Raw genomic sequence first — 27,508 nt, 5'->3', positions numbered from 1 at the left:
CAAATCTCATTTTCCTTTTTAAAGAAAAATTATATAGGTAGTTAGTATCTTTCCCGAGTGTGAATATACACATTTAATGTTTAACATATTACTTATAGTTTCCAGCTGTAGACGCTTAAGAGTTCATTTAACTGAGAACACATTGTTCAAGTATTGACCTCGACCAGACATCCAATAATGAAATGGGTTTAACCCTTTGCCACTCAGAAGTAAAGTGAAAATGGCTGTGTGCAAACAGCATAAAACCAGAACAGCCTGCGAGTAACTCGCAGTCTGTTCAGAATTTACGCTGTTTGCTGCTCATCAGTATCTTAGGGTTGGAAATGAAGTCTTTTAAACTAGAATCTAGTAACAAAGGCCTTTAATTAAATTTAAGTTTGTAAGGGACTTCCAATGTCTAAAATACGTACCTATTTAACATATTTTATATTCACTAATAATTGTGTATATATCCTGGTTGGTTTAAAAAGGAACACTCAGCTAGAGAAAAGATCCCACACAAATACGGACGAGGTTTCAGTCAGAATTATGAGATATTGAACTAAACTAGTTATTATCATTTCAAGGATTATCAGACAGATTTTCCCTAAAGAACTTGGAGGTGTGAACAAAACATACTACCATGGTCAACGACAGTGCAGCCAATCGAACAGAGCAGAATAGAACTGAAATTGTGAAAGTGTATTCATTTAAATTCCAAGGATCACAATGGAAATAAGGGATATTGCTCTTTTTTGTGTAATCCTTGGCGTTAGTGTGCATGCCATAGTGCATTCTATGCATGTACTTTTCAATTATGATTGTTTTTACTTCATATTGTTTGATGTACATGTTGTTTCAATGCATTGCGAGTATGTATGCTATCTCCGAAATAAATCTATCTATAACTTGAACAATTCCAGTTCTTCGTTATGAATACAAAAATACAATATAAAAGCAATAAGCACATGCAAAGTAATGCGCAAGTGACCAAAATAGTATATAATAAGGTGCACATAGGCCATTAAATTACACAACGTTTGCATTAATTCCTTAGTTATCATTTAAAAAGCATTTTTATAATATATCGCGAGTTTATTTGGAACTTTATTGTAAGTATTTGTTAACAAAAGTTTATATTTATGCATACTAGGTCGGTTAAAATAGAATGTGTACAATATATTTTTTTCGTAATTTCGGTATAAAGAGAACATACAATAACAAAATGATACTCGTCTTCGGTATCATTTATGCTACATATACGGTCGTTTTTAGGAACATTTATATGTCTCCCAGATTCAATTTTAACATGTGGGACGAAAGTCTTGAAGTGTTTGATTATGTTCAGGTTATCATATATTACAAATCGATGTTTCAATTCTTTGTATAAATTTAATGAGTTTTTACATTTAAATCATTTCGCCTCTATGCACCGTATTTATTTTAAGTTTTCGGACACAATCTTGTCCGAAAATTTCGGTACGAACAATATTCAGAAATTATAGGTGTCCGAAAATTTAGACACAAAAATTAAGGAAATAAAATTAAAAAAATTAATGTTCAGTAATAATAATGCGATTTACTCTCCTTTTTCTGCTTTTAATGAAGTAAACACATTAAACATGATGTTTGCTAAATAGGAAGAACTTGTTTCAACTGCTGTTAGATGAATCAATTGTTTTCTACCGGTACAATGGTCATTTACTCAATTAAGTGAATATGATGGTCTATTGCCTTCAGGCATGTATCTGACAGGTTTTATGACCTTAATCCGGTTGTAAAAAATCCATGACCGAAGTGTCACAAGATAAGCAAAATAATGGCCGAAAACTGTTAAAAAGCGCTGTAAAATATACTGTCCGAAAATTTACAGACATTAATTATGTACGAAAACCCGTATGTCCGAGTTTTAAAAGTCACAACAAAATTACTTTTGCTAAAAAAATAGGGTGTAAGAAAATGTTACGTGTCCGAAAACACGGTTCATACGGTAAATACATTTGAATTTACTGATTCTGAATGCATCCAAACATCTTCAAAACCAGTAACTTTGGTTATCCATTTTTACATCGTATTATATTTTCAGCATCGTTTCTCATATAACATAGTGTACTATATATTATACAATGAGCTTTTTAAACAGTATACAATTAAAAATACAATATACAAAATACAATTAAAAATATTTTATTATTTGTATATATCGATCTATATACTAGTTTAACAGGTATCGCCCTAGTTCCCCGTATACTGCTGAATTAGGAGTACTCATTTTTACTCCAAATATTCTTAAAAAAAATCCCCTATGAACTCTTTCAATATCCTCAGTATTTGCAAACCCTCACACGCATAATATAGTATTGAAGTTACATTCGAATCAGACAATTTCAACAGTATTTTAACAGGAACATGCATGTATTTTTTGTGATTGAAAAAGCGACACCATAGCCTTTAAGCATTCATCTGATAAAGTTTGTATAAATGAACCACGACTTGATAGCACAATGCCGAGATAGTTAAATGATTAAACCATTTCTATTTGTTCATTATTATAAAAATTGGCTCGTTCTGTGATTGTTTCCCTTTTTAAATATGACCGCTTTTTTGTGTTACATTGACTTTCAACCGATCGCAATATTTACAAAGATCATCTTAAGATTTTTGCAATCCTTTCAGTGTTTCGGAAAAAATAACAGCAGCATCTGCAAACAATAACAAATAAATAGCTGGACTTACAGCAAAAAACACACTTTACAATAACTATTGCACAATTAATGATGTTCTTCGTCTGCTGTTGGAATAGATACGCAGCCACTAACCTAAATTACAAGAACAGTTTTTAACCTAATTCCAAGACTATTTCATGTGCAACAAATATGGTAAATAATTACTCACAAGTTTAGCTATGTGTATGTTGTTTTCTTGAAAATAGCACTCTTATCAGTTAACATTGATTTAAAAACACATTGAAAATCCGAAAAAGTAAAATGGTACACGTAATGTCGCTTTTTTCTGGATTTTATTAATAGACTGATACTTATTTTTTTAAACATATGTACTTTTGACGATATCTGTACAAAGTCATGTGCAATTCTGTGTTCATTTCCTACAAACATAAGATCTTGCTGATACTAGTTCAAGATCGCAGACCCTAGAAATATATTAACCTAATGTTACAATAGCAGGAATAAGTAAACAACTTCCAACTATACAAGTTGCCACATCGACACTAAAAGTATGATGATTAAGATGAAATTAGTGCAAACCATACATAAATTCACCAATAATTAATGACATATTTGTTCGCGTGGTTTATACGTCAGTGATTCATTCCATAAAACGGTTTCTATTGGAATCAATAATTTATCAATTATTCAAGGCAACACTGTGTTTGCCTTCTGCATGAAATCGCGCAATTTACCTTAAATTCGACGTATTATGATGTTCACCCACCCGATTTAGATTTAAAGGGAGATTATACGACTTTGTCAAATATTTATGAATTTATATAAAATGTGTAAACAAATATATTATACATATAATTGCAATATAAATTAAAATAAAATGAACGAAGAACATGTGTCGAAAAATGCGAAATAAGCCAGATATGTAATTCTGAAATCGAAAATGTCCCTACAGTCGATTTTGCCAGCATGTTTATCATGCATGTACGATGTGAATCTAAATTTAGTTTTACGGATCATTTAAATTTCCTGCAACGATATGTATTCATACGACACAAAACTTACTCCGATGCTAATAAAAAGACGAATGCTTCGGTCATTGTAGGAAAATATGTACGAAATATCTTTGTCACAATCGGCTCGGGCGCTAATTTGTCTATGCTGCGTTTTATGAAATTCGTCTTCAATGTAAAATATTTCTTGCATATTGTGTGTTATTGTAACATATTTTAATCAATATATTACCATTAACACATATAAAAATCGTATAATCTCCCTTTAATCCTTTACCACTTAGTTACGTATTTTGACATGTTTGTAGTGCCTTAGAAAGTTAAATTTAATTAAAGACCTTTCTTACTAAATTCAAGTCTTAGAAGCTTCATTTCCAACCATTAGTTACTGATGAGCTGAAAACATCATAAAACCAGAACAGCCTGCGAGTAACTCGCTATGCTATTTGCACTTAGCCATTTTCACTTTGCCTCTGAGTGGGAAAGGTTTAAATCAGTTCCCATAAAATTGACTGGTGCAATAAAAACACACGATTGATTTACATTATTATTTACGAGTTTAAATAAACTTTGTGTCATAATTCGGTTCCATTTGATGCATTGTAAACAAACAAAATATAGTAATTTTTGGCGAGATAATATTTAGGTTAATATGCTTGCTTCTTACGAAGACAATGTTTTAATGCGAATGAACGACATTTCTTCAGTTGTAGACATTGTTAAATGGTAGTGAATAAGATTTCATCTTATATAGGCAATTTTTAATGGAAGATAACACTCTATCAACCGTGTAGACATAACGTCACCATGATTAAATAGATGTTTATGTCCCCAGTCTATACTGTTTGTTGGTTTGTTTGTGTCAAACTTAAACATTGGCCATACCTTTTGCAATATTGAAGATAGCAACTTGATATTTGGCATGCATGTGTATCTCATGCAGCTGCACATTTGAGTGGTGAAAGGTCAAGGTCATCCTTCAAGGTCAAAGGTCAAATATATGGGATGGACATAGTGTTGCACAAAAATATTTTTACAACGGCGTTAATACTTAGAGCAAAAAAAACTATGTTGGTTAATACAAATATTTCAGACTGAGTTCGGAGAAAATAATCAGATTAACTCGAGTCAAATTATATGTCGGAAACCATGACACAATGAAGTACAGTAGATTCGTGTTGGCAACACATTCCAATACACAAGAAGATCCCATTTCATTTGTACGTTATTTAAAAGACGAGGAAAGTAATAACTGGACATTTACTGGAGTAAGACGAGATTTTCCAAGATAATTTGAAGAACAGCATTTATCAGTGTCCAGGGAAGGACATTTGTTAAAACAAGTTACACTTTAAAAAATTGTAAATCATGTACTGCAAAACATTCATTAAATCAAAGAAATTCTCCATCTGATTCTACAAATATTAAGATAACAGATCTGAGTGCATATTGTCAAAATAGAACAGCTACTTATAACCATTGGAGATATCCGTTTCTAAAGAAATTGAGCATAAAGCGTACGACATAAATCTAAATGCCTCTCTATTTATGCTTTATGGAAACCGAAACCCGAAACTATATATAAAAATGTATAACGTTATTGGGAAATAGACAAGTCATAGATACTCAAACCAAGACAATTCTGGGAATGCAAATGAGTCCCCGTTCTCTCTGATGAGAAACCTCCCCATAAAAAGAAATTAAATAAATAAATCAAATACATAAAAATAACAAAACCCCATCAGTTATCCACGTCCTTACCGTGGTTAATCATTTGCATTTCTGAGACGATTCCAAGAAATTAATGTGTCGATTTATATTTGTCAGCTTATCATTAGACACGCCGCAATTATGAATTTATTGGAGTAATCAGGAATCGGATATTTGTTTCAAATTAGGCAGGGTCTCTCTTTGGCCTCGAGGGTCAATATTGAACTTTCTTTCAATAGTTGAAGTTTATAAAACACACATTTTGTTGCAAATGAATCCTTTGATTTGGAAAAAGGTCTGTGTGAGTAACCTGGGTAATTTTAAGTATAGCATGTTTCGAGAATAATTTATTTTTTCTAACAATCCAATGATCATATAATATTTAACCGGCCTTGTCCTTTTTCAGAACGCGCCATTCATGTATTCGCTTCTTGTCTGATGTTGTACTGAATTGATAAGCTATCCTTAACAACCAATTATACGCTCTTCCTCAAAAACGGTGAATCCATATGATGTCCTCTGTTCACGCCCAGTTACTTATACTGATTGTTAGGGCGTATTGACTTATACTGTCATACCAAATATACAGCATTTAATATTTGACCAAGCGTTTCATTGAATGATTAGGAGTCTTTGAAAGTTAAATATCGACGAAAACGTACAAAATCCGTTTTATGTGTATGGTCTTATTTCAGTATTATATAAACTGATTTCGTGTATTAGATAAACGGGTTTGCTTCAACTGAATGCTAAGAAATAGACGTGGAACATTGCGAGTTTCCTAATTACTAGCATGACTAAATTGATAAATGTGTGAAAGTTACTATAAATCTAAATCAATGTTATAAGAAAAGCATTTAGGACTGGGATTTAATACAAGCTTTGATGATGCTATTCGTACGATGGCGTTAATACTTTCAGCCAAATAACTATGTTGGTTTTTGACGATGCTGTGAAGCAGCTCGTCTAAGTTATCATACCATGAAAAAAATCTTCACAATGGCGACCTATGTAAAAGACCGAGCCAGTCCGATTGAGATAGCTAGATTTTTCGAATCGGCATACCTCGCTGATTATCATTGATAAAGGTAAAGGAAGCTCAGCTATAAATAGGACAGCATATTCTGGGGAAAAGATTTAATAATAGTTTGAAAACGTTAATTTTTAATCAGTTATATTCAATCCATTATATGTTTACAGATCAATGAAACAACTATGCATTTTCTGTATCGTATTTGACATTTGTCGTGATTCTGTAAATAAATTGCGAATGAAAACGTGTATAATAAACGTTTAACGCGATCATGAGTGTACAGAAAACGAATTATTTCGAACCTGTCATTCATAAACGTTATAGCGAGTATGGTATATAAACAGCATAATAGCAAAACAACATTTATGAAACTCGCTCTTATGCGTGTTTTCTAATATTGCATATTCAATTAACTTTTCAAACAGAAATTACAGAGCAAATCAGTACACATACTATGTTTGATGATTTATTCGTTTATTGGATATTGTTTGCTGTTTTAAACACATATTAGGTCATATCGCGGAGATTTAGATAACCGTACCATGTGTTCATGGGCGAACTCACGTATTCAAGTGCTCTTACGACTATGTGCTCATACCTACTTTCGGGAATCATCATGAAATTATTGCCGTACTTATTGAATTAGAGAAAAAACAATAATCAGAAGAGAAAAATTATATGTTCATGTACATGGGCATGTGAAATCACGTCCGTACACATAACATCATTAACATAGGAAAGGAAACAACGAAATATAAAGATTGGTTTGATATACATGTGCAATTAAAGAGCATGGTGTTATTAAAGAGCATGTCAAGTTTTGAATACATGTATATCTGCTACGTAACGTAATGTTATAACCCACAAACGTTTTACTGTTTTAGAACGTTTTTTTAGATAAGTGGTACAGAAAATACACGTCGAATATCTTTTTTAAAGATATTTCGTGTTACATTTAATCGAGAATGTAACCCGCCTCCCAGTTTCGCTGAATGGGTCAAGCTTCACACGTGTACTACTTCCCCGTACCCCCAATTTTTGTTTCGTACCCAACATTTTTCTTACCCAATTCTTTTCGTATCCAATTTTTTTTCGTACCCAAATTTGTTTCCGTACCCAATTTTATTTTCGTACCCAATTTTTTTTCTTTACCAATTTTTTTTTCCTACCCAATTTTTTGGGCATAATTTTTGTATCCAAAATGTAAGTACCCATTTTTTTCGTACACAAACTGGTCGTACCCACATACACAATTGTGGTGATGTAGATAAACTTAAATTTATGCTGTTATATCCATCCTCTTCAAAAGCATCGTCACACCAGTACTGTCGGTACTTTGATTACCAATATCTAAGACTAACGTCGAATTAACTAATCAGGTCAACTCGATTATATAATGACATATCAAAAACAATATCACAATGAAGTGCAGGATAATCTTGTTAGCTACACATACCAATTAACAAGAAACATGCAACTTCACTTGTAACTGTATACATTATTTATATATATAAAAAAAATATTAACTGGACATTTACTGGAGTAACACTAGACCTGCCAAGATAATTGCAGCAACAACATTACTAAGTGTTCAGGGAATCACATTTGTTTCAACAAGTCACTTTTATTGTACAACATGTACATTCAAACATTGTATAAAGCAAACAAATTTTCCTTCTGAGTCTAAACCTCTCTTTCTATAATCTTTTCTTAAAACCGAAACCATAAACTATAGATATAAAATGCATATCATCTTCATAATTACATGTATTATTCTGGAGAAAAAGTTGCAGTAAAGATGCTCTAACAAAGAAATTTCTGACAATTCTTATGAGTCCCCGTATTCTCTGACTCTTCCACCTCCCCTCAAAAAGAAATTAAATAAATAAACAAATACATTAGCAAAAAAGCATAACCCCATCAATTATCCACGTCCTTTCCGTGGTAAATCATTGGCATTTCTGAGGCGATTCCAATGAAATTATGTTTCGATTAATATGTTTCAGCTTATAATTAGAATGTATTAAGGTAATGAGGAACTTGATTTTTGTTCCAGATCAGACAGGGTCTATTTTTTGGCCTTGCGGGTCAATATTGGACTTTCTTTCAAAAGTTGATGTTTATAAAAGACACTTTATGTGGCTAATGAATCATTTGAGTGGAAAAGCTCTGGGTGAGTAAACTGGGGAATTTAAGTACATGATAACATTTTTCTAGAACAATTTAACTGTTCTTACAATCCAACGATTATATTATATTAAACCGGAGTTGTCATGTTTTTCAGGTCGCGCCAGTAATGTATTTGCATCTTGTCTGATGACATACTGAATTGATACGCTATCATGAACAACACAGTATACGCCCTTCTCTAAAAACGGTTAATCACATGTTGTCATCTGTTCACGCTCAGTGACTATACTGATTGTTAGGCGAATTAACATGTACCGACATACCAAATATCTACCAATTATTTGAGCCAGTATTCCAACTGTATGATTGCGAGTCTTTAAATGGTTTAATGTCGTAAAAAGAAGTTATAAAATCCGTTTTATTTGAATGTTCTTATTTGAGTTTTATATAAACTTATTTTATGTGCTGCATATAGGCTTTGCCTTCAATTCATACTTATGTCAATACATACTTTGACAGATACACTTACTATTGAGTATTGATTCGAAAAATACGAGTATTCAGCGCAAATATGTTTGCTGCCTTATACTTTTTTTCGGATTTTTAAATTTGGATTTATGAAATATTTTTCTTAAAATCTTGTGGATTGGCATTCTTTTCATTTCAGTATTTTGAATTATACTTAATTTTACGTCAGCACCTCACAAAAACAACTTGTTTTAGATGATGACATATTCTTCTTTTTGAAACAGCAAGTAGCTCGCGCGTTTTTTATATACTTATATTTGAGACATACCTATTGGGGACAGTGTGCAGCGTGTGAATTGTCAACACCCAAAGACCCATAGCGTTACCTACATTATGCAATCGGAATTAGATTAGAGGCAAGGTTCTTAACGCAAGTTAATTAGATCAGGGACCTATACATATTTGTTTGTATAGGTCCCTGATTAGATATTCAGATTTGAGACTTGGAATTTTGTTTATCCTGCACTTCCGACAGATACGTCATAATATTTTATAATAACACGTTTTATATATCTATAAAACAACGGAACTAGGTTAACTTTTAAATTCCCTTTTTCACAACACTGTTAACAATTGTACGACTAAATATGGTATGTAGCTGACTATATTAGTTTATCTCTTCAATACATATCAAACATAAATGTTTTACATTAATATCAGAAGTGAATTAACCATTCAACGCGTAAATGAACTGTGAGTAATGACTTTTTTTTTAATAAAGCGAGGTCACCAGCTGCCTGGAAAGGTCTATTAATATGGCTGTCTGTAGTAAACAACAATTAAAAATTGTTGTGAACATGTTTAGATATCAGATATTATAGCAACTTGTACAATGTTTACAGACACATTTAATCGTGTCTCTTATACCACCGTATATATCACGTTTAGCAGGTTTAATATAGGCCTGACAATTCTCAATATGATCCTGCCTTTTTATGTATGGTTTCGTTAAGCAGCTTCACGTTGTCCTTCTTTATTTTACAGTCCCTTTCAATTATTTGCCAGTATGTATTTCAGTAAAACCTGCATCCTGTAATGCTTCCTCGAAGAAACATACATGACTCGAACACACGTACTCTATCGAAAACAAGATTCCTTACAAAATCCCTTTGGAGCCTCTTAAAACTGGAGTCCACATATTCGTGCTGCGTGAAAGGACCGTCTCCTTTACTCAAGGTCAATGTCATATTTAAAGGCCAATATGGGAATGGTAGAACTTTGACACACTGTAACATCATTCGAGCGGATATAAAAACATAAAATACTCTGTTCATCCGGTTGGGAAAGCATGTTGTGTCAGATGTCAAGGTCACACGCAGAGTTTTAAGATTATCGATTGCATTTGAGATGACGCAATTGACATGTTCCCGTCGGATATCTAGTAAACCATTTGTGAGGCGCACTTGTTTTAAGTCAATGAAATACCTGGATTTACAGTGTTTTAATAACGACACCAATACAGTTCATAGAATGATAGAACGTTTTGTACCACACAGTCGACCAATATATTTTGTATTTTCAAGCGCAAATACGTTTTGTTGTTTATATAATGTATTATGTAATATATTGTTTGAAGTATTTGTTTTCAACAAAATAATGCAGGACATGTAATTCGCATGTAAAAACGTATGTCTCTTGACGATTGTAAATTTAATAATTGTTGGAAGATGTTTGCATCGGACATTTAAATATTTTATCAATGTGAACAATAACACATTCACCAATTATTGTTGTTGTAATTAGTAAATTATTAGCTGTTTTAACTGTGTTGTATTTACATACATCACCATACGTGTTGCACTATATAGTACACACTCTGTGCTTGTATGGTATACATATTAAGTGTATATACTGTCGACAATTTATTCATAATTTGACAGAAAAGAAATTTTGTTTTTATTATCGTCGATTAATCTTAATCATAGGATTGACAACATTTAAAACAATGTTAAATATGCATGGTATTTTACGCTGTTCACAGGCTTACAATACGGTCACTAGATCGGTTATAGTGACCAGCTTTGTAAACCCCAGTGGAATTTTTGACCATGTCCGTTGTAATATTTGGTCATGGGTGTTTGCATTGCCATGTGTTGTTCATGGGTGTTTGCCTTCGTCATGTTTTATCGTGTAACTTATTTTATGGCAATTGATCACTAGACTGAAATAAAAGGACCTTTAAGTGATAATATGAATATTATCTGTTGACGCAACTGCGATTTTTATGTGAACATATTTTATTATTGATCTTCATTACTATCAGACATCTCTTTAAGCAAGTCCTATATAACTACAGGATTTATTGTTATTAAATCTAAGTAACCAGTTTAATTTTAACATTAACATAACTAACGTTTATTTGAAGCAATATATACTGTTTTGCTACAATTAATTTGAATATTCCGAAGTAAATGTCATGTGGTAAAATTTGTGAAGAAGAATATGATTTCGATAAATTACTGTTATTATTCCACGATGATCGCATAAAAGCGATGCAATTTCCAGTATAACGCCTAAATGTTCCACTAGTAATCTTCGTAAAATATGTGAAATGTACATTTACGTATTTTAAACCGACAAAGATTAAATGTTTTTGATAACTGTAGATCGTATATTACTTTTTTAAGTTAGGAACTGGTCAATTCATTTGGGCAAAAAATGCAAAGAACGGTTGTTAGACATGAACAAGTTAGACGAAGACAGATGTGGAGAAACAAAAGTTTAATTTTTTAACTAACACACATACAATATATTGAAAACATTAAATGTTTTACTACTTTAAATCCTAGTGTTCACCTTCGGTCAGACTTAGCACCATCTTAATAACATTTAAAAACAAAAATTAAAAATCATAGGACCTAATATAAATACAATGTTGAGCCACCTTGACCATTGCTTTGTATTCTTACGAAAAGTAATAGTTCAAAGGTCGCAATTTAATTGCTTGGCAAAAATGCATTTGCATAGTGCGTTCTTCTAAATGCAAGCGTTAAGAATTGCCAGGTTACCTGCAAATGCAAGTTCGTCATATAAACTAATACATCGTGGATCTTTTAATACTTTTTTCTTGCTTTTCATCTATACAAAGTTGTCTCAGAACACAGTTTTTGTAAGAAACCCAGAATAACAAAAACATATAACTATTGCAATAAAGAAACGACAGCATGGTGATTATTGAAAAACCTGATTTCAATCATAAAAATGCATCAATTGTGTTAAATTTTGGGGATAAAACCATATTTTTTTTTAAATCTAAGTCTGTTTTATTGCTTTCAAAGTGGATTTGAAGATCCATTTGTACCAAGATGTATTAGTTTATAAATCAGCAGAGATCTCGAAAATCAGTGGCAATGTAGATATTGTTCATAAAAAGCTCTCCAAAGTTTAAAGTCCATTGGGGACTAGTTTAATACGCTTTTGAAGCAAACTTATTAGTGCACAGGCAAAAACGAGATTATAAAAGTAGCATTTTAGACAGAAGAACGTGTGTTTTAATTATTTAACATTAAGTACGATTTGAAGAAGACTAGCGTATTTTTACTTTTAGATTTAACTGAGTCAAATTAAAATTATGAATACCTACAATAGATTGCATTTGTAGAACAAGTGTATCGGTCACAGGTGGTTAGCGTGTTACTATGATATTGATTAGTGAAAACATCATTTTGAATGATAAATAATCATATTATAACGAAAAATAACTTTTCTGAAAAATAAAAATCACTATCAAATATATATATATTGAACAGCCATATCTTCATCAATTGTGCAGCGATTTTCACGATCTCGGTCTTATTCAACGCAGAAATGAATTTCCTTTCTGGAAATGTATATATGTCTTGCAATATTTTAACAAATGCTGGGTCAACTTTTAAGAAATAACACGATACACAACTCGCACAACATCATGAAAATCGCTGCACAATTGATGAAGATATGGCTGTTCAGAGCCGATGCACCCCGTTTTGGGGTGATTTTGAGTTGCATACCTTGTTATATATATATTTGATGGTGATTTTTTTCTTCATAAAATTTAATTTTTTCATTATATATGATTATTTATCATTCAAAATGATGTTTTCACTAACTAATAGCATAGCCACACGCTAACCACTTGTGGTATTCGGTTAGCTTAATATGATAAAATTTTCTGTTAAAAAAGTCACCGACACCAAAGTGACCTTAAACACCGTGTAGATGTTGTGCTGTGGCAAACTGTTTTCTAATTGCAAACAACAAGAGGTCGAAAGCAAAGCATAATACGAGAAGCCTGCTAGCTTTGGTTGAGCTGAAATTCAACTGGATGTCACTTTTCGCTGCACTTGTTACTAATTATAATTCTAATTATTCCAATTCCATTTCGTCTAAAGAGAAGTCCATTTACTAACAAACATACCATTCTACATTGCCTCAATCACACAGTAATCAATTAAGAAGTATTAAATGTGTATGGTTTGAAGGCATTAACATGTTATCTTATAATAAATATTTTTGTATAATCACTGCATTTTAATGTTCCATTGTATGTAGAAGACGACTCGGTCATAGTGTATGTATGCATAATTTAAAGTTTGTGAACGTTGCAATACTCAGATATTGTTAGTTACAAATAGTATCGTCTCTTTTGAATTTGTAGAACAAATGTTAATATTCACAAAGAATTAAAGCGCCACCTCCATGGGAAAAGCCTATGTTACAACTACAGCTTTGCTCAACATCGAATGTGTGCTTATTGGTGCTCGAAGGTCAAGCTGAAATGGCAGGAGGTCAAAGAATCAGGTCAAAGGTCATGCAAAGAAATGAAAAAGCAGGACAAACATGTTTAACTATACATTACATACTTCTGCATTTATTAAGCTCTCTTTTAGAGTGACTCTAGCAAGCAAGACACAGACAAAAATAAGCAAATAAATTTCCCGAATACAATATATATATTTACTAGCAAAGCAAAACAAAGCATGAAATATGACCTTCTCTACTTGTTTTCATTAATTCCACTAGTTTAATCGCATCAATCAGTATCCATAGACACATAATTTTAGTTATCATTTGAAAAGCCATAAAAAGTTGTGTCCGTGTTTATATTTCTGTGGAATTAATGATCAGCACATTTTATATAGCACAATTGTTGAAACAGCAATGAAAATAAGTGTTGCTATTGAAAATATTCATGTGCAGTTTAAGCAACCACAGTTTACCATAGCAGTACAATACTTGCTATAGCAACACCACGTCGCCTGACTTATCTAATGACAGGAATATAAGCAGAAAGGATTATTTCAATGTAAACACCATTTATCTTCATAAATTGTCTTCTAAATGATGTTAGCCAATTCAAGTAAGTCGTTTCTTCAGCAGAGCAGCTTTAATAAATGGCAACATTATTAATGTTAGGTGATATTCTTTTTTAATTACTAAATATAATTTGCTACGATTATACACACAAATGGCGTTTACAATGTATCCTTTTAATAGCAGTTTGGATAAATAATCAACATTATTCACACGTATATGTGATGTTATAAATTTACAGTTTTGGAAATGTTTGTATAATCATCATGGCACATTGTTTGTTTGAACATTGATGTAAAATACGTATGGCAATCAATGAAATGGAAAAACACATTATAACAATAAAAGAACACAAAAAGCAACTATTAAGACCATGTGACAACCTAAAGTACAGGATTAACAACTTTCAACTACAACAGGAGTTTGGGCAGCGGTTTCTTTAATACTTTGCCAAGCATTTCGCCCCCTTGACTGAACTAACATCAGAGTATGGAATTGTTTCTAATTAATTACTCTCCCCACTTATATAATAGTGTACACACATTAGGGTGTTTTTGTTTAAAAAGAGCCAGTATTAAAGAAAGTGCCACAAACTCCAACGTAAAAAAACCCAGCTATTAATATGAAAAAAACAACATTTTAATCATTAAATTTTTTAGCAATATTGCTGATTGGAACATTTCTGATGTGCGCTCCTATCTGATTAAGCATTGTCGGGAAAATTGTACATTCAAAGTGGGATCAAATATATCCGAATCCATGATGTAGTGTTATTTAAACTAAAAAGGCGTTTGCACAAGCAGTATCTTTGAATACTGACAAATAATTGATGCACAAGCGTCAATCTAGTATATTCAATAAGAGCAAGTCATATTATTTTCTGGGAAAGGTTATTGAAGATGCCTGTGATAAAAAAATAACAGCTATCCCAGCTGGGCTATCAGAACCAATTCCAACAACAATCATTTGTAGCATCAGAGTCAATTAATATCTCACTTACAAAAAAGAAGATAAACAATCAAAGAAGTTGTATACACTTACATGTAACATTAAATAATATAAAATATGTAAATCCTCAACCATTACTGTAAACACTTCATGATATTACAAGTACTGAATGTTTCATGTAACACTTAGCATTAAAGGAGATTACATTTATTAATAAACAACCTCATTTTGTAAAATATATTTAACAAATTCTCATTTTGAGAATAGTTTCTATCTAAAATTGGAATATTAAAACCACATGTTTATAAAAAAGGAATATCTCAGGGTTAAAGATTTAATTTCACTAAGCAGGGGCACTAAAATTAGCATGACTGTTTCACAGCCAAAGAATGTGACACAAAAAGCGTTAAAAAGCGTACATTAAGCGTTAATAAATCTACACATTTTGGTAAAATCAACTGCTTTGTCTTACATTTGTATTGTACAAAATAATACAAAGAAATATAACATATTATACAGAATTTATCATCATTATATTGATTTTAAAACATCTCAAAAACATGTTTACTTTACAAACAGTTGTATAAGGAACATTACATGTTCTAAACGTCATTCAGTGAAACAAAACAACACCTCCGCAAAATGTGAAATTTTCATACCTTTACAAGAACTCTCATACACACAGACTTTGTATGTGGAGACTCCAATGTCTTACATAGATTATCTTCCACGCACAAATCCATACCAATCTTCGTAAGTTACACAAATTAAAACAGGATTTTACTTTGGTTTTTAGATTACATAATGAATGCCTACTTTAAAAATTACTATCAAAGATTACACATATAAATGACAACAAAAACAGAACTATTTAAAATTATTTTTCTTATTTGTTTTTTACACTACATTACTACCTTTTAATAGACTCTTTTTACAAAATAATTTATGGCAGCCCAAATCAATTAAATTTTAGTTATGATAAATCAATGCCATTTTTTTACGTCATGGGATGAACTTGCTTTCTATAGTAATGTAAACGTTTCAAGTTTTCCAACATAGTAATACTAAGAAATATGGACTTATAATGATGTAACTTCTAATCTCCCAAATAATAAGCCAATCATGCATTCTCAATGAAATATGGTTACAAACCCCACAATAGAAAATATACACAATACACACACATGCTTTAAATGAAGGTAAATTTAAAATATACATAATGCTACCATATAGACCAAGTCCAATCACAAGCATTGCTTCAGATTCATGGGTTTTACGGAATACACCTGTCCAATTACATAATAATTAAAGTTTTACATAATTAACCATGTTACTTTTATATTTTAAATATACAAACAGTTAAGAAATGTGTGCCAACTTTCACATGTCAAATTGAATGAATTTACTGACACCAAAACAATTGATCTATGGACATTTCTCATCAACATATTAATCACATTGTAGGCAATTAAATTACATATTGACCAAAATCTCTATGACATCCAAAACATAAATTTGAAGCAATGCTTGTAATGTACCTCAGTATCAAAATCACCGGAATCACTTCTTAGTTGTTTGACATGGCAAGTTACACAATAAAACCATATTTTATGTTTTAGGAAAATAAAGATACTCTTATAATAGGTACACAATCTCTAAGGAAAGTTATCGTACATGAATATTTTCGTTTACTAGAAAAATGATTTTTACGCTATTGTTATAGTGAAAACTTTGCATGACGAAAATATGATGTGCTCAACACATTGGAATGTAGTAAAATATATCAGCAGATATTTTTGTTGATTATTTAAGCGTAGCTAAGTATCTTAACTATAGAAACAAGAGCTGATAACCATATATTAAAATGCTGTTAAGCTTTGCAAAAAGCTTTGGTAAAACACTAAAATACAGAAGGCCACTTAACTTTCCCTGTTTTGTGCTGAATGGACAGAAATTTGCAAAATAGAACTCAAACCATTTGATTTGAGCTGCTTGATCATGGCACACAATTTTTGACATTAAACAGAAATTATAATATGTTTGTGTTCGAAACCATAATGCATTTATGTGCTTCAAAATTGCAAAGTTTAGAACTTCTTTCCATAAGATTGTATACATCTTCAGATTTCTATATATACATGTATTTATTTACTACATTTCACACATATTAAGTGCCCACATTTCTACAAAAACTGAATTAAAGTCCTGTGTGTGCTTGATTGCAAGAAATTATGAAGAATTAAACATTTCATGCATAGGGTTTTTAAGGATTGTTTTGCGTTTTAATTTACTTTGCATGACATGAATTATGGCATAATTATTCAAATAAACAAATGGCACTTCTCGATGTTTTGCTAATTATTACATTAAACTGAAATTTATAAAATGTGATATTAATATGCATAAATTAAAAAAAATAATAAAATGTGATTCTTTCAAGAGAAAATATCCTTAAAGCATGTGTGTTAAGACTTAAAAACGTGAACATCATCACAAGAACACAATGTACATAATATCACATATGTTAATTAAAATACATCTAATAAACTGTGAAGTACATGTATATAAAAGAAATCACAAAAGAAAGCTATTTGATAAGAAGAATGTATTTGCCAATAGTTTTTCTGAATGATTACACACGAGTTCGAAGCTTTAATTTATTTAAGCTTTAATTTATTTAGTCATTAAATTATTTTAACAGCAAACTATATTACCTATTCACAATACTAATAAATCATACATGAGACAACAAATTCTTAACAAAAAAAGAGAGAGATTCTCATTGGCTTATAACACAATGTGATCATCTCCTGCACCAATGGAAAATCATGTAACAAATTACAAATACATAATATGCCCAATCACAGGGCAGTATACAACAAACACTGAAAACAATAAGTATTCATTCATACGTTGTTTTGAGACTACACTGTATTCACATCTGTGAGGATAACATTAGTTCTGAATACTTGCATTTCTTGTTAGCAACATTTCACTGACATTAACAAAGCAAAGCATTGTGAAGATTGTTATATTTAAAAAGCAGTTTCTCCATCACCACTTTGTTGTTGACTGTCAATTGTTTAAGTGGACATCTGCAATAGTTTTAAAACCATTTCACTTGTATACAGAATCAAAATGTAAATTTAACAAGGCTAAATTGTACACAAAAACCTAATGTAGTAATACACAAAAAATATATGAAGTATTGAATCATGGCACTTTTCTAGTTTATTGTGACACAAATGGTAAATGATGGTATGAACAAATCTTAAACAAATTATGGGGAAAAAATAAATATAAATGCAATGTCATAAATCTGCTTATGTCCTGTAATTACGGAATTTAAAAAAGTGTGTGTCCTTTAAATATATGATGCAAATAAAATTGTTACCGGTAAGTGAATTTTTTTTTTATTTCTTCTATTGCTAAGATTACTACAATTCCTGGTTTTTACACTTAAGACATCTAAAAATGGTTTTAAATTCTAAGGTGAATCTCGTAAATAATTCACGAGGATAAATTATATAATATGTAATGGTTTTGTAATTCAAAACTTTGAATGTAAATGCCTATCGAAAAAACATGAAAACATGATAAAAAGAACCACAAACATTCTTAATAATATGTACAACAACAATCGGCAAAAATCAAGCACAGTCCAAGTGTTTCTGGGACATAATAACCAACTATGGCACATTTTTGTTGAGAATAACTGGTATCTGTCAGTTATAATAGGTTGTGTACCAACAAAGTCATTGCACCAGGCATAATAAAAACAGTGTACAACAAAAACAAATAAAATGCATCAAAATGAACAATTAGAAAAAATATCTGGGCTTTTCCAAAGTCAAAAAGACTTTCCATGCAAGCTAAAACATTGCATTAAAGACTTTCAGTAACTGCAATATGAAGAAGTTATGCATGTAAACACATTTTGACTATTAATTCTCTGGTAATTTTCAAAATAGAAAGCACTAAAATATGACTGGCTGAGTTTAAATTCAAACCAACCAATCACAAGACTTCATACTATTTTTGAAAGGTAGCAGAGAACCAATCAGTGCGCTGCTAAGGAATACAGTTTCATACGCGGAAGGCTTCTGCAAATACCAACAACAAGATGATGTGTTAATCATATAGCGGGCTGTTTACAACTATAAGCAACAAGCTTGTTAGAAATTCTGTACACAGACAAACCATAACTAGCAATGAACATTCTGTGGATTGGCTAAGGTATTTTGTACATTTGATGGTTGAAGTACATTTCTGAATCATTGTGAAAACAAAAAATTACCAAATACAGTATGTTTGACATTCAGAATGTGCAAGAATGGGTATGGTTTGCTCTGCAACTTTTAAGCATTGATACACAAGGAACGCTCAATTGTTAATTTCTTAACAAATCACATCATTTTGTTCATAAAAAATTAACATCATTCATAACAAAGTAATTTAGTTTACAAACTTCATGTCTGGCATGCATGATTTTTTATGAACAAAATGATGAGAAACTTGAACAAATGGCATTCACCAGCTATAAAAATATACAGTCTGACATGTGAAAATATTATTTTCAATAATCAGCAATATATCACAAGTTTGTCTTTTATGGTTGTAAAGAAAAAAATCTGTGAAACCGGATAAAATCCCTAAAACAAAGCGGTAACATGTATTTGATACATAAATGCTCACGGGATTTCCTTCCGATTATGGATATGGCTTTAAGTCTTTGGTTTACAACCTTAGACTTTTACAAAGTCTATAAATTTAATTATCACAAGACTGTTTCCATGGCAATTTGCAGAATTATCCCCTGTATGCTTTCTCTCTCTCTCTCTGAAGACCACGGATCTAATGTCTCCCTCCACTCAGCCAACTTGATTTCTCTTTTAAATGTTTTTGGTGCAACATTTTTTTTCAGTGACACAAAAAATGTTTTCTTTGTAACATCAACAACTGACTAGATTCCGTGTATTCACCTTTCATCAGTGCAACATAAAATAACTTTTCTCGTTGCTAAGTAACTTTGGTTTCTCATTTTACAAAAAGAGACATGTCTTTGTGCCAAAATGTATAAAGAAAACTTCTTACACACTGTTTTACAAGAAATGTATGATTATAAGTTTATAAAACTATCATTAGCTTAAAAAATGTGTGTATTCACAAAAAACGAAACAGTATCAGTTTCTTATGTTGGTTAATAATTGATTAAGTTTGGATTGTTTAAGGCACACAATTAAATCAAGTGCACCCTTAAGACTATCAATCAAGAGGACTCCACTACTCTGAAGGTGGGAGGGGTACGGGTATGTGGTAATATTTGCAAGTTGGCCGAGAACACTTGCCGCGCACTGCATCCCTGCAGACTATCACTCGACCATCATTTACTTCTACATACTCTGAAATACAAATATTACAATATTAAATTATTTTCTATTACAAATGGTATCTTGTTTGCTATTGATGGTCTGGAAAATCTTCCAACATCAACTATGATCTTTATTCAGATATTTGAAATAGGACTTCAGTTACTTTCAGGACGTGTCAATAATTAAATGGGCATACAAAAAAAGTCATTATTTTCTTATTACAAATGCAATATCAAAACAACATTTTACTCCAATCAGCTAAAAAGACACAAACAAAACGTCTACTCTCATATGAGAGACCGTACAAAACAATTGTGTCTACCATATTAATATTTAAGTACTGCATCTTTTAGTAACAAAATATATCTAAGGTAACTTTATTCCAGAAATAAAGGATAATTCACCCCATTGGTTCAAAAAGGTGCCATGTGCCTTCTTATTTAAATGTTACACCTATTTGCCCCGAAAGGGCAATATCATCTGACACATAAAATAAACCAAGGACATTGACCATGGTTTCTTCGAAAGTTGTATCGTAACATAAACATGCTATGTATCATCCCTTGAGAACAGCTTCCTAGCCATAGCTCCATTCCTTTAGGAGAGCTTAAGCAAAAGTTCCAAAGATGCAAACAACTGGCCCTCTCCAGGAAATACATTAGATGTATATATCTAAGCAAACATTTTATGCAAATTTTATTTTATTTAGCTGATTATCTAACAGTCTTGGTAATGCTAAATAAATATTTTAAAGATGAACAGAACAGGCTTAACCCAGAAAATACACGAAACAGTTATAATTTTACAAAACAAGAATTGCTTCATATAATGTTCCAAGTACATTGTGGTACGCACCTTCAATGATGTGAACGTACTTGCAGGTTGGCCTTTGGCACAGACCCAACTTAAAATCTTTGCACACTGGGAGGTTGTCCAGCAACTGTAAGAGCAGCCGAGGTCAAGGTCAGAGCTTGTCGTCATAGCAACAATGTGAACTAGCACATGAGCAAATTAAAGAATATAAATATTGCAGAGAGAACAACAATTATTCATAGATGGAGTAAATAAAGCTTAAAATTTAACCTCAACCCTTTAACTTAGATAACATGATCACTTTGTAAAAATGTTTCTGGTATTTCCCATTTTGTTTACAAATTTGCATATTTGTTTGTTATATGATTTGCCGATTCCCATTTTATTCATTTCCGAGCAAAAATAAGTCATGTTTTGAATACAATGAACACCTTTAAAACAAACATTTTACGATACAAAAATGTATTGTTACGTTAATGCTGGTTAATTAGCAGATTAGTAGCTAGGTTTGCGCTCAGGTTAACAAGTTGCAAAGTGGCTCTATGAAAGAGTAGGAAGGGTTAGTCATCTTGCGTTTGCAAAGCCATGTTGAATCAGGTGCCATCCAAAGCTGTCTAGCTTTTTAATTTATCATCATAATAATACATCAATATATGTGAATTTCCTAAGACTGTATATATAAAAGACTACTGCTTTCATTCACCAAATAGTAAATAAATGCATACAACAATTTTGCAAAACATATGTAATTTTGTGTTAATTGGAAGCTAATGACCAGCGCAAATAAATATAATCTAGAAAACAAAATACAAGATATGCCATGCAGGTGAAACGTTCTACAAGGGTGTGATGCTTATAGAGATGCTTTGAATCTAGCTTCATAGATTAGGAATTGTTACCTCAATTTATAATGTTTGTTTCAAGATTTCCTCCACTTAACTTGGTAAATGTGATGAAGAATGGAATTAGAGAGATTCATTGATGTTCTAGAGAATTTATTTGGAAACATCTTAAGGTGTAAATGCATTGAATATTACAAAAAAAATATTATACAAATTAATAATTTAATTGAATATCTGTTTCTTTTACAGTTGAAACAACTATCAATATTTATTTTTCATCAGTACTTTACTTCAAATTTCTATTTCTCAAATAAAGTAGAATTAATAAATTTTAAATGAATATATCTATACAAAATTATCCTTAATATATTTTAAAACGAAAAAGATTCAACCACGTTAAAGTTTCATATACCTGTCTATTTTCATCAAAGTAATTAACACTATGTGCATTGTTCGGAACAATGCTCCCAGGCAAGGGCCCCGGCACCAAGGTGGCCATTTCCGGGGCAACCATCATCGGCACTGTTACCAAGGCAACCAGGCAGGGTCGTAGTCATGGCAGCAGGGTCGTAGTCAAGGGCGAGAGGCGCGGCAGGCCATTGATAAGTGTGCCGATTTAAGGACAGTACCCCATTTATAAGTGCAGTTTTCATGGTGAGTTTTTATGGTATTTTTGGTTGCGAATGTCATGGCAAAGGTAGCAGCAGGCAGCGTTTTTTATTTGTATTGTGTTGTTGTTGTTTTTGTTATAGCCACATGCAGGTGAGTTTAGGTGTTGAAGCAAGTAAAGCACACGGACAGGTGAACGAGCATGAAATAAAAGATAAATACAACACTGTTGTTAGCTAGTGTCTTCACTATACAAGTGTCAGTATCAGCCAAATGAAACATTTGCATATTCATTTTTATGTATATGTTTCTCATTTATATTGAGATGTTTGCCAATTGAGTCTCATCTGCATTTAAAATCTTCTTATCCTATACAGAGTGTTACTCCATTAACAATGATCTACTGATTTTGAAAAATTTCTTTTGGCTGATACAGGTTGTTAATAAAAGCAATTGAAAAGACCAAAATGCAACATAATACATCATACAAACATATCATTACAGAACATACTGTGCAAGAAAATAATGACAAATGTGCATGGCTAATTCAACTGAAGAAACACAATTGTTAATCAGTTAAATATTCATACAACACCAAGGGTTAGTACAACAATCAAAATGCAACACAATTATTAATGATAACTCCAACTCTTATAAGCCCAAAATGAAAGTGATGACTTGTTTTTGATGGAGGGAATACAAGGGAATTCCACTAGCAAACAAATTATACTTTTGTCCAGAAATTGCTAGAATTTATCAATAAACAAGGGCTGTTTGTAAAACATGCATGCCCCCCATATGGGCTGTCAGTTGTAGTGGCAGCAATTGTGTGAATACGGTTTTTGTCACTGTGACCTTGACCTTTGACCTAGTGATCTGAAAATCAATAGGGGTCATCTGCCAGTGATGATCAATGTACCTATGAAGTTTCATGATCCTAGGCCGTATTATTCTTGAGTTATCATCAGGAAACCATTTTACTGTTTTGAGTCACTGTGACCATGACCTTTGACCTAGTGACCTGAACATTAATAGGGGTCATCTGCCAGTCATGATCAATGTACCTATAAAGTTTCATGATCCTAGGCGTAAGCATTCTTGAGTAATCATCCGGAAACCATTTTACTGTTTCCAGTCACTGTGACCTTGACCTTTGACCTAGTGACCTGAAAATCAATAGGGGTCATCTGCCAGTCATGATCAATGTACCTATGAAGTTTCATGATCCTAGGCATAAGCATTCTTGAGTTATCATCCGGAAACCATTTTACTATTTTGAGTCACTGTGACCTTGACCGTTGACCAAGTGACCTGAAAATCAATAGGGGTCATCTGCCAGTCATGATCAATCTACCTATGAAGTTTCATGATCCTAGGCCTAAGCATTCTTGAGTTATCATCCAGAAACCTTTTTACTGTTTCGAGTCACTGTGACCTTGACCTTTGACCAAGTGACCTGAAAATCAATATAGGTCATCTGCCAGTCATGATCAATTTATCTATGAAGTTTCATGATCCTAGGCCTAAGCATTCTTGAGTTATCATCCGGAAACCATTTTACTATTTCGAGTCACTGTGACCTTGACCTTTTGACCTAGTGACCTGAAAATCAATAAGGGTCATCTGCCAGTCATGATCAATGTACCTATGAAGTTTCATGACCCTAGGCCTAAGCGTTCATGAGTTATCATCCGGAAACCATCTGGTGGATGGACGGACGGACCGACCGACGGACCGACATGAGCATGTGACCCTTCTTCGAAGGGGGGCATAATAATTCTTTCCTGAATATATATGCTCATAACTCATGGTAACTATCTGATGTTCAGTCTAAACACATTAAATTTTATTAATTTTTGTACTTAGATTTGCATCGTTCATTAATTCAGAATAACACTGTGATATTTTTCTTAACAATTCTAGCGATTTTTGAAAATAGAGTTGTTTCCTTTTTTCCAATTCTTTTTCAACATTATTCACAAATGGGCAACATATGATCATTGTATTTATAGGACTCTAAAGACATCGAGATGCTTTGCAATTCCTTGTTTGATAGGAAGTATATCCATCAGTATGATTAGCGTCTGATGATTTGTCCATGGATTGCCAAACCATTCAGAAGTGTGATGTTACAAGTTTTTAACTATTCCCAAACAGGCTGTATGAATCCATCATATATACCTTGCTAATCAAATAAAACAAGCTGTTTTAATATATGTGTGTTAATGCATTCAATTAAGGTACTGTTTTGTAGGTGAATCGGTATACAATTTCTAAATTTCCAGAATCTCAGCTATTAACTGAATGTTGTGCTCTTTTATTTCAGATAAATACATTTTGATATCACCGAACCCAGGTGAATGTTGCATTTGAAATGGAAAGTTGTCAGCGGGAAAGCAATTTCATGTCAAGATTAAATCAAATATTCCCAAGTACAAATGAAAATAACGACGTAAATTAAATGCATTTCCCTCGAGATTAATGAGGCAGATTTATGGCATCAAAGTTCCCGACAATAAAAACATATGATTAGTTAACAATTAATGTTTAATGTTTTTGTACCTTTTTTAAAACATTTTTTCCCTATTTTTCAAAAGTATTTCAATTTTATTGTGGCGGTCCGTTTAAGTGACAAGTCTACTCGAGATAGGGGCAGAATGGCCATAGAAATAATTTAAACACATATTTATTTGTTATTTTCAGCATAACATACCAATCTTATGCTATACAAACCAAAACGTTAATTTCACTTTTAATTTTTCAACTAGAAACAGTACCTTAATTGGGCAGTAAAATAAAGCAGTCCCAATGTAATCACAGTGTACTACTAATTACTGATCCCATGCCAGGGGAGAGTACTCACACGACACAGGGATGTACTGTGGCTGGTGCTGGAGCTGCATGGCCGCTATGGCCTGCTGATACGAGACATTCGTGAACGGCTGGTACATCGGCAGACCCTTCGTATCGGCCATCGCAACTCGCTTTATCTGGCCCATCATGCCCGGCACCTGTGACTGAAATATGGCATTGTACTGATATCCTAAAAACCTCTGTCAAAACAGCAATGGTCATCATAAACAAAGACATATCAAAAATATTTATTGATACTTTTTTTCTCTTCAGGAAAGCCCCCAATTAAATGTTTTGCTTTAGATAAACTGCAGATAGTGTATACCATGCATGCTTTCAAAACCTGTACACTTTTTCACTGATTATTTTGTCCTTTGAATTTTAAGAGACCTTTAAGAGCTGTCTGTACGTTCACTGAAACCTATATTTACAATGCCCACTACAAATCATGTTGAAAATCACAATGAAAAGAGCTTACAATAGGTAAGGAGAAATATGATATGGCCAAATATGGACCACTGGATCTGAAAACATATGGCATTGACACGTTTGTCAGGACAGAATGAAGCACAAATATGTCCTCAACGGCAAAGCTGAACCAATAAGAATTGCGTCATACACATTTTTGGCAGACAATAAGGCATTTGTAGCAGCTCAGACAAGAGTAACCCAAAGAAAAAGGCGGCTTAAATGGTGACCAAAAGGAGGAATACACGCAGCTTTATTACCACAATTCAGCATCCTTAAAGCAACAGAAATTGCTAATTCTTAAGATTTGCTCTAAAAACAGCAACCTTTAGCAATATAGGTCTTGTAGAAAAGCTGCAGACAAATAGGGCAACATTACATTTTTTGAAGTTTCCACAACTGTAAAATTAAAGACCATCACAAACACACATAATTTAAACCATCCGAAGTGACATCAATATGGAGGCAAATCATGACACTAAAGATGGATAATAAATAATTCTAGTAAACACATTGTCTTGCTAATTGGGCATGATCTTTAGGAACTATGAAATATAAATTGAGAACACAGAATTGTCAATCTTCTATGAACAATACAAACCTTCATGATTTTTTTTTAATATTCATTTTTAAACATTTTCTGATTGATCCAAAGTACTTAACTTTCAGTGTTTTATTATACTTCTACAACAATTTCTGCAGATGACAACCATGCACTTCTGAGAAAATGGATACCAAACATTGTAACAGCCAATAATTGCCATGTTTAGTATTTGACACCAGCAACAATCTATCGAGAATATTGATTAATTCTGGATGGGAAAGAGGAATTTTGTTTTTGGGATTGGTTCTTTGTTATTCTTGCTGATAGAAAACAAAACACCTGCATCAAAGATCATATTGACGAGAAAACATCCACACACACAATTTTCTTGCAAATGAATTCACATATTATAGATTCAATATACATTGTACGAAAAACAATTTATGACATTTTTTTAAGGCAAACATTTCTTAAAGTAAAAAAGATTCTAGCAAAACTCGTTTATGTATTTTACATGGCAGTATCATTCATTTTCAGATTATTGACTATCAAATAAATTAACATTTCACAATTCTTTAAAAAGGCTAATTTGTCTGGTAAACAGGTGAAACTACCGTAGGTTTTCACTTATAGCGCACCCGTGTATAGCGCGCAGGCAGTTTTTTAAATGCAAAAATGGAGAACAAAATA

The 27,508-nt window shown here is 32.2% G+C and overlaps 1 protein-coding gene across 39 annotated transcripts in view; it reads right to left on the bottom strand.

The window, feature by feature from the left end:
- Positions 1-13,910: 13,910 nt before the first annotated feature.
- The window catches only part of LOC127835102 (muscleblind-like protein 1), a 305,570-nt gene continuing 291,972 nt past the window's right edge, over positions 13,911-27,508 (bottom strand). For 25 of the 39 annotated variants that reach the window (XM_052361376.1, XM_052361374.1, XM_052361372.1 and 22 more), the window contains 4 exons: positions 25,817-25,988; positions 22,757-22,866; positions 21,545-21,629; positions 13,911-20,719 (listed from right to left, as the gene is read on the bottom strand). In XM_052361376.1, coding sequence (XP_052217336.1) covers positions 20,601-20,719; positions 21,545-21,629; positions 22,757-22,866; positions 25,817-25,988 — 486 coding nt within the window. In that variant the 3' untranslated portion in view covers positions 13,911-20,600. The other 14 variants (XM_052361379.1, XM_052361383.1, XM_052361389.1 and 11 more) reach the window with 3 other exon arrangements.

Source organism: Dreissena polymorpha, chromosome 6 (genome assembly GCF_020536995.1).
Source record: "Dreissena polymorpha isolate Duluth1 chromosome 6, UMN_Dpol_1.0, whole genome shotgun sequence".
NCBI classification, from domain to species: domain Eukaryota; kingdom Metazoa; phylum Mollusca; class Bivalvia; order Myida; family Dreissenidae; genus Dreissena; species Dreissena polymorpha.
Note: the sequence above shows the minus strand (reverse complement) of the source record. Positions and strands in the feature narration are given on the sequence as shown.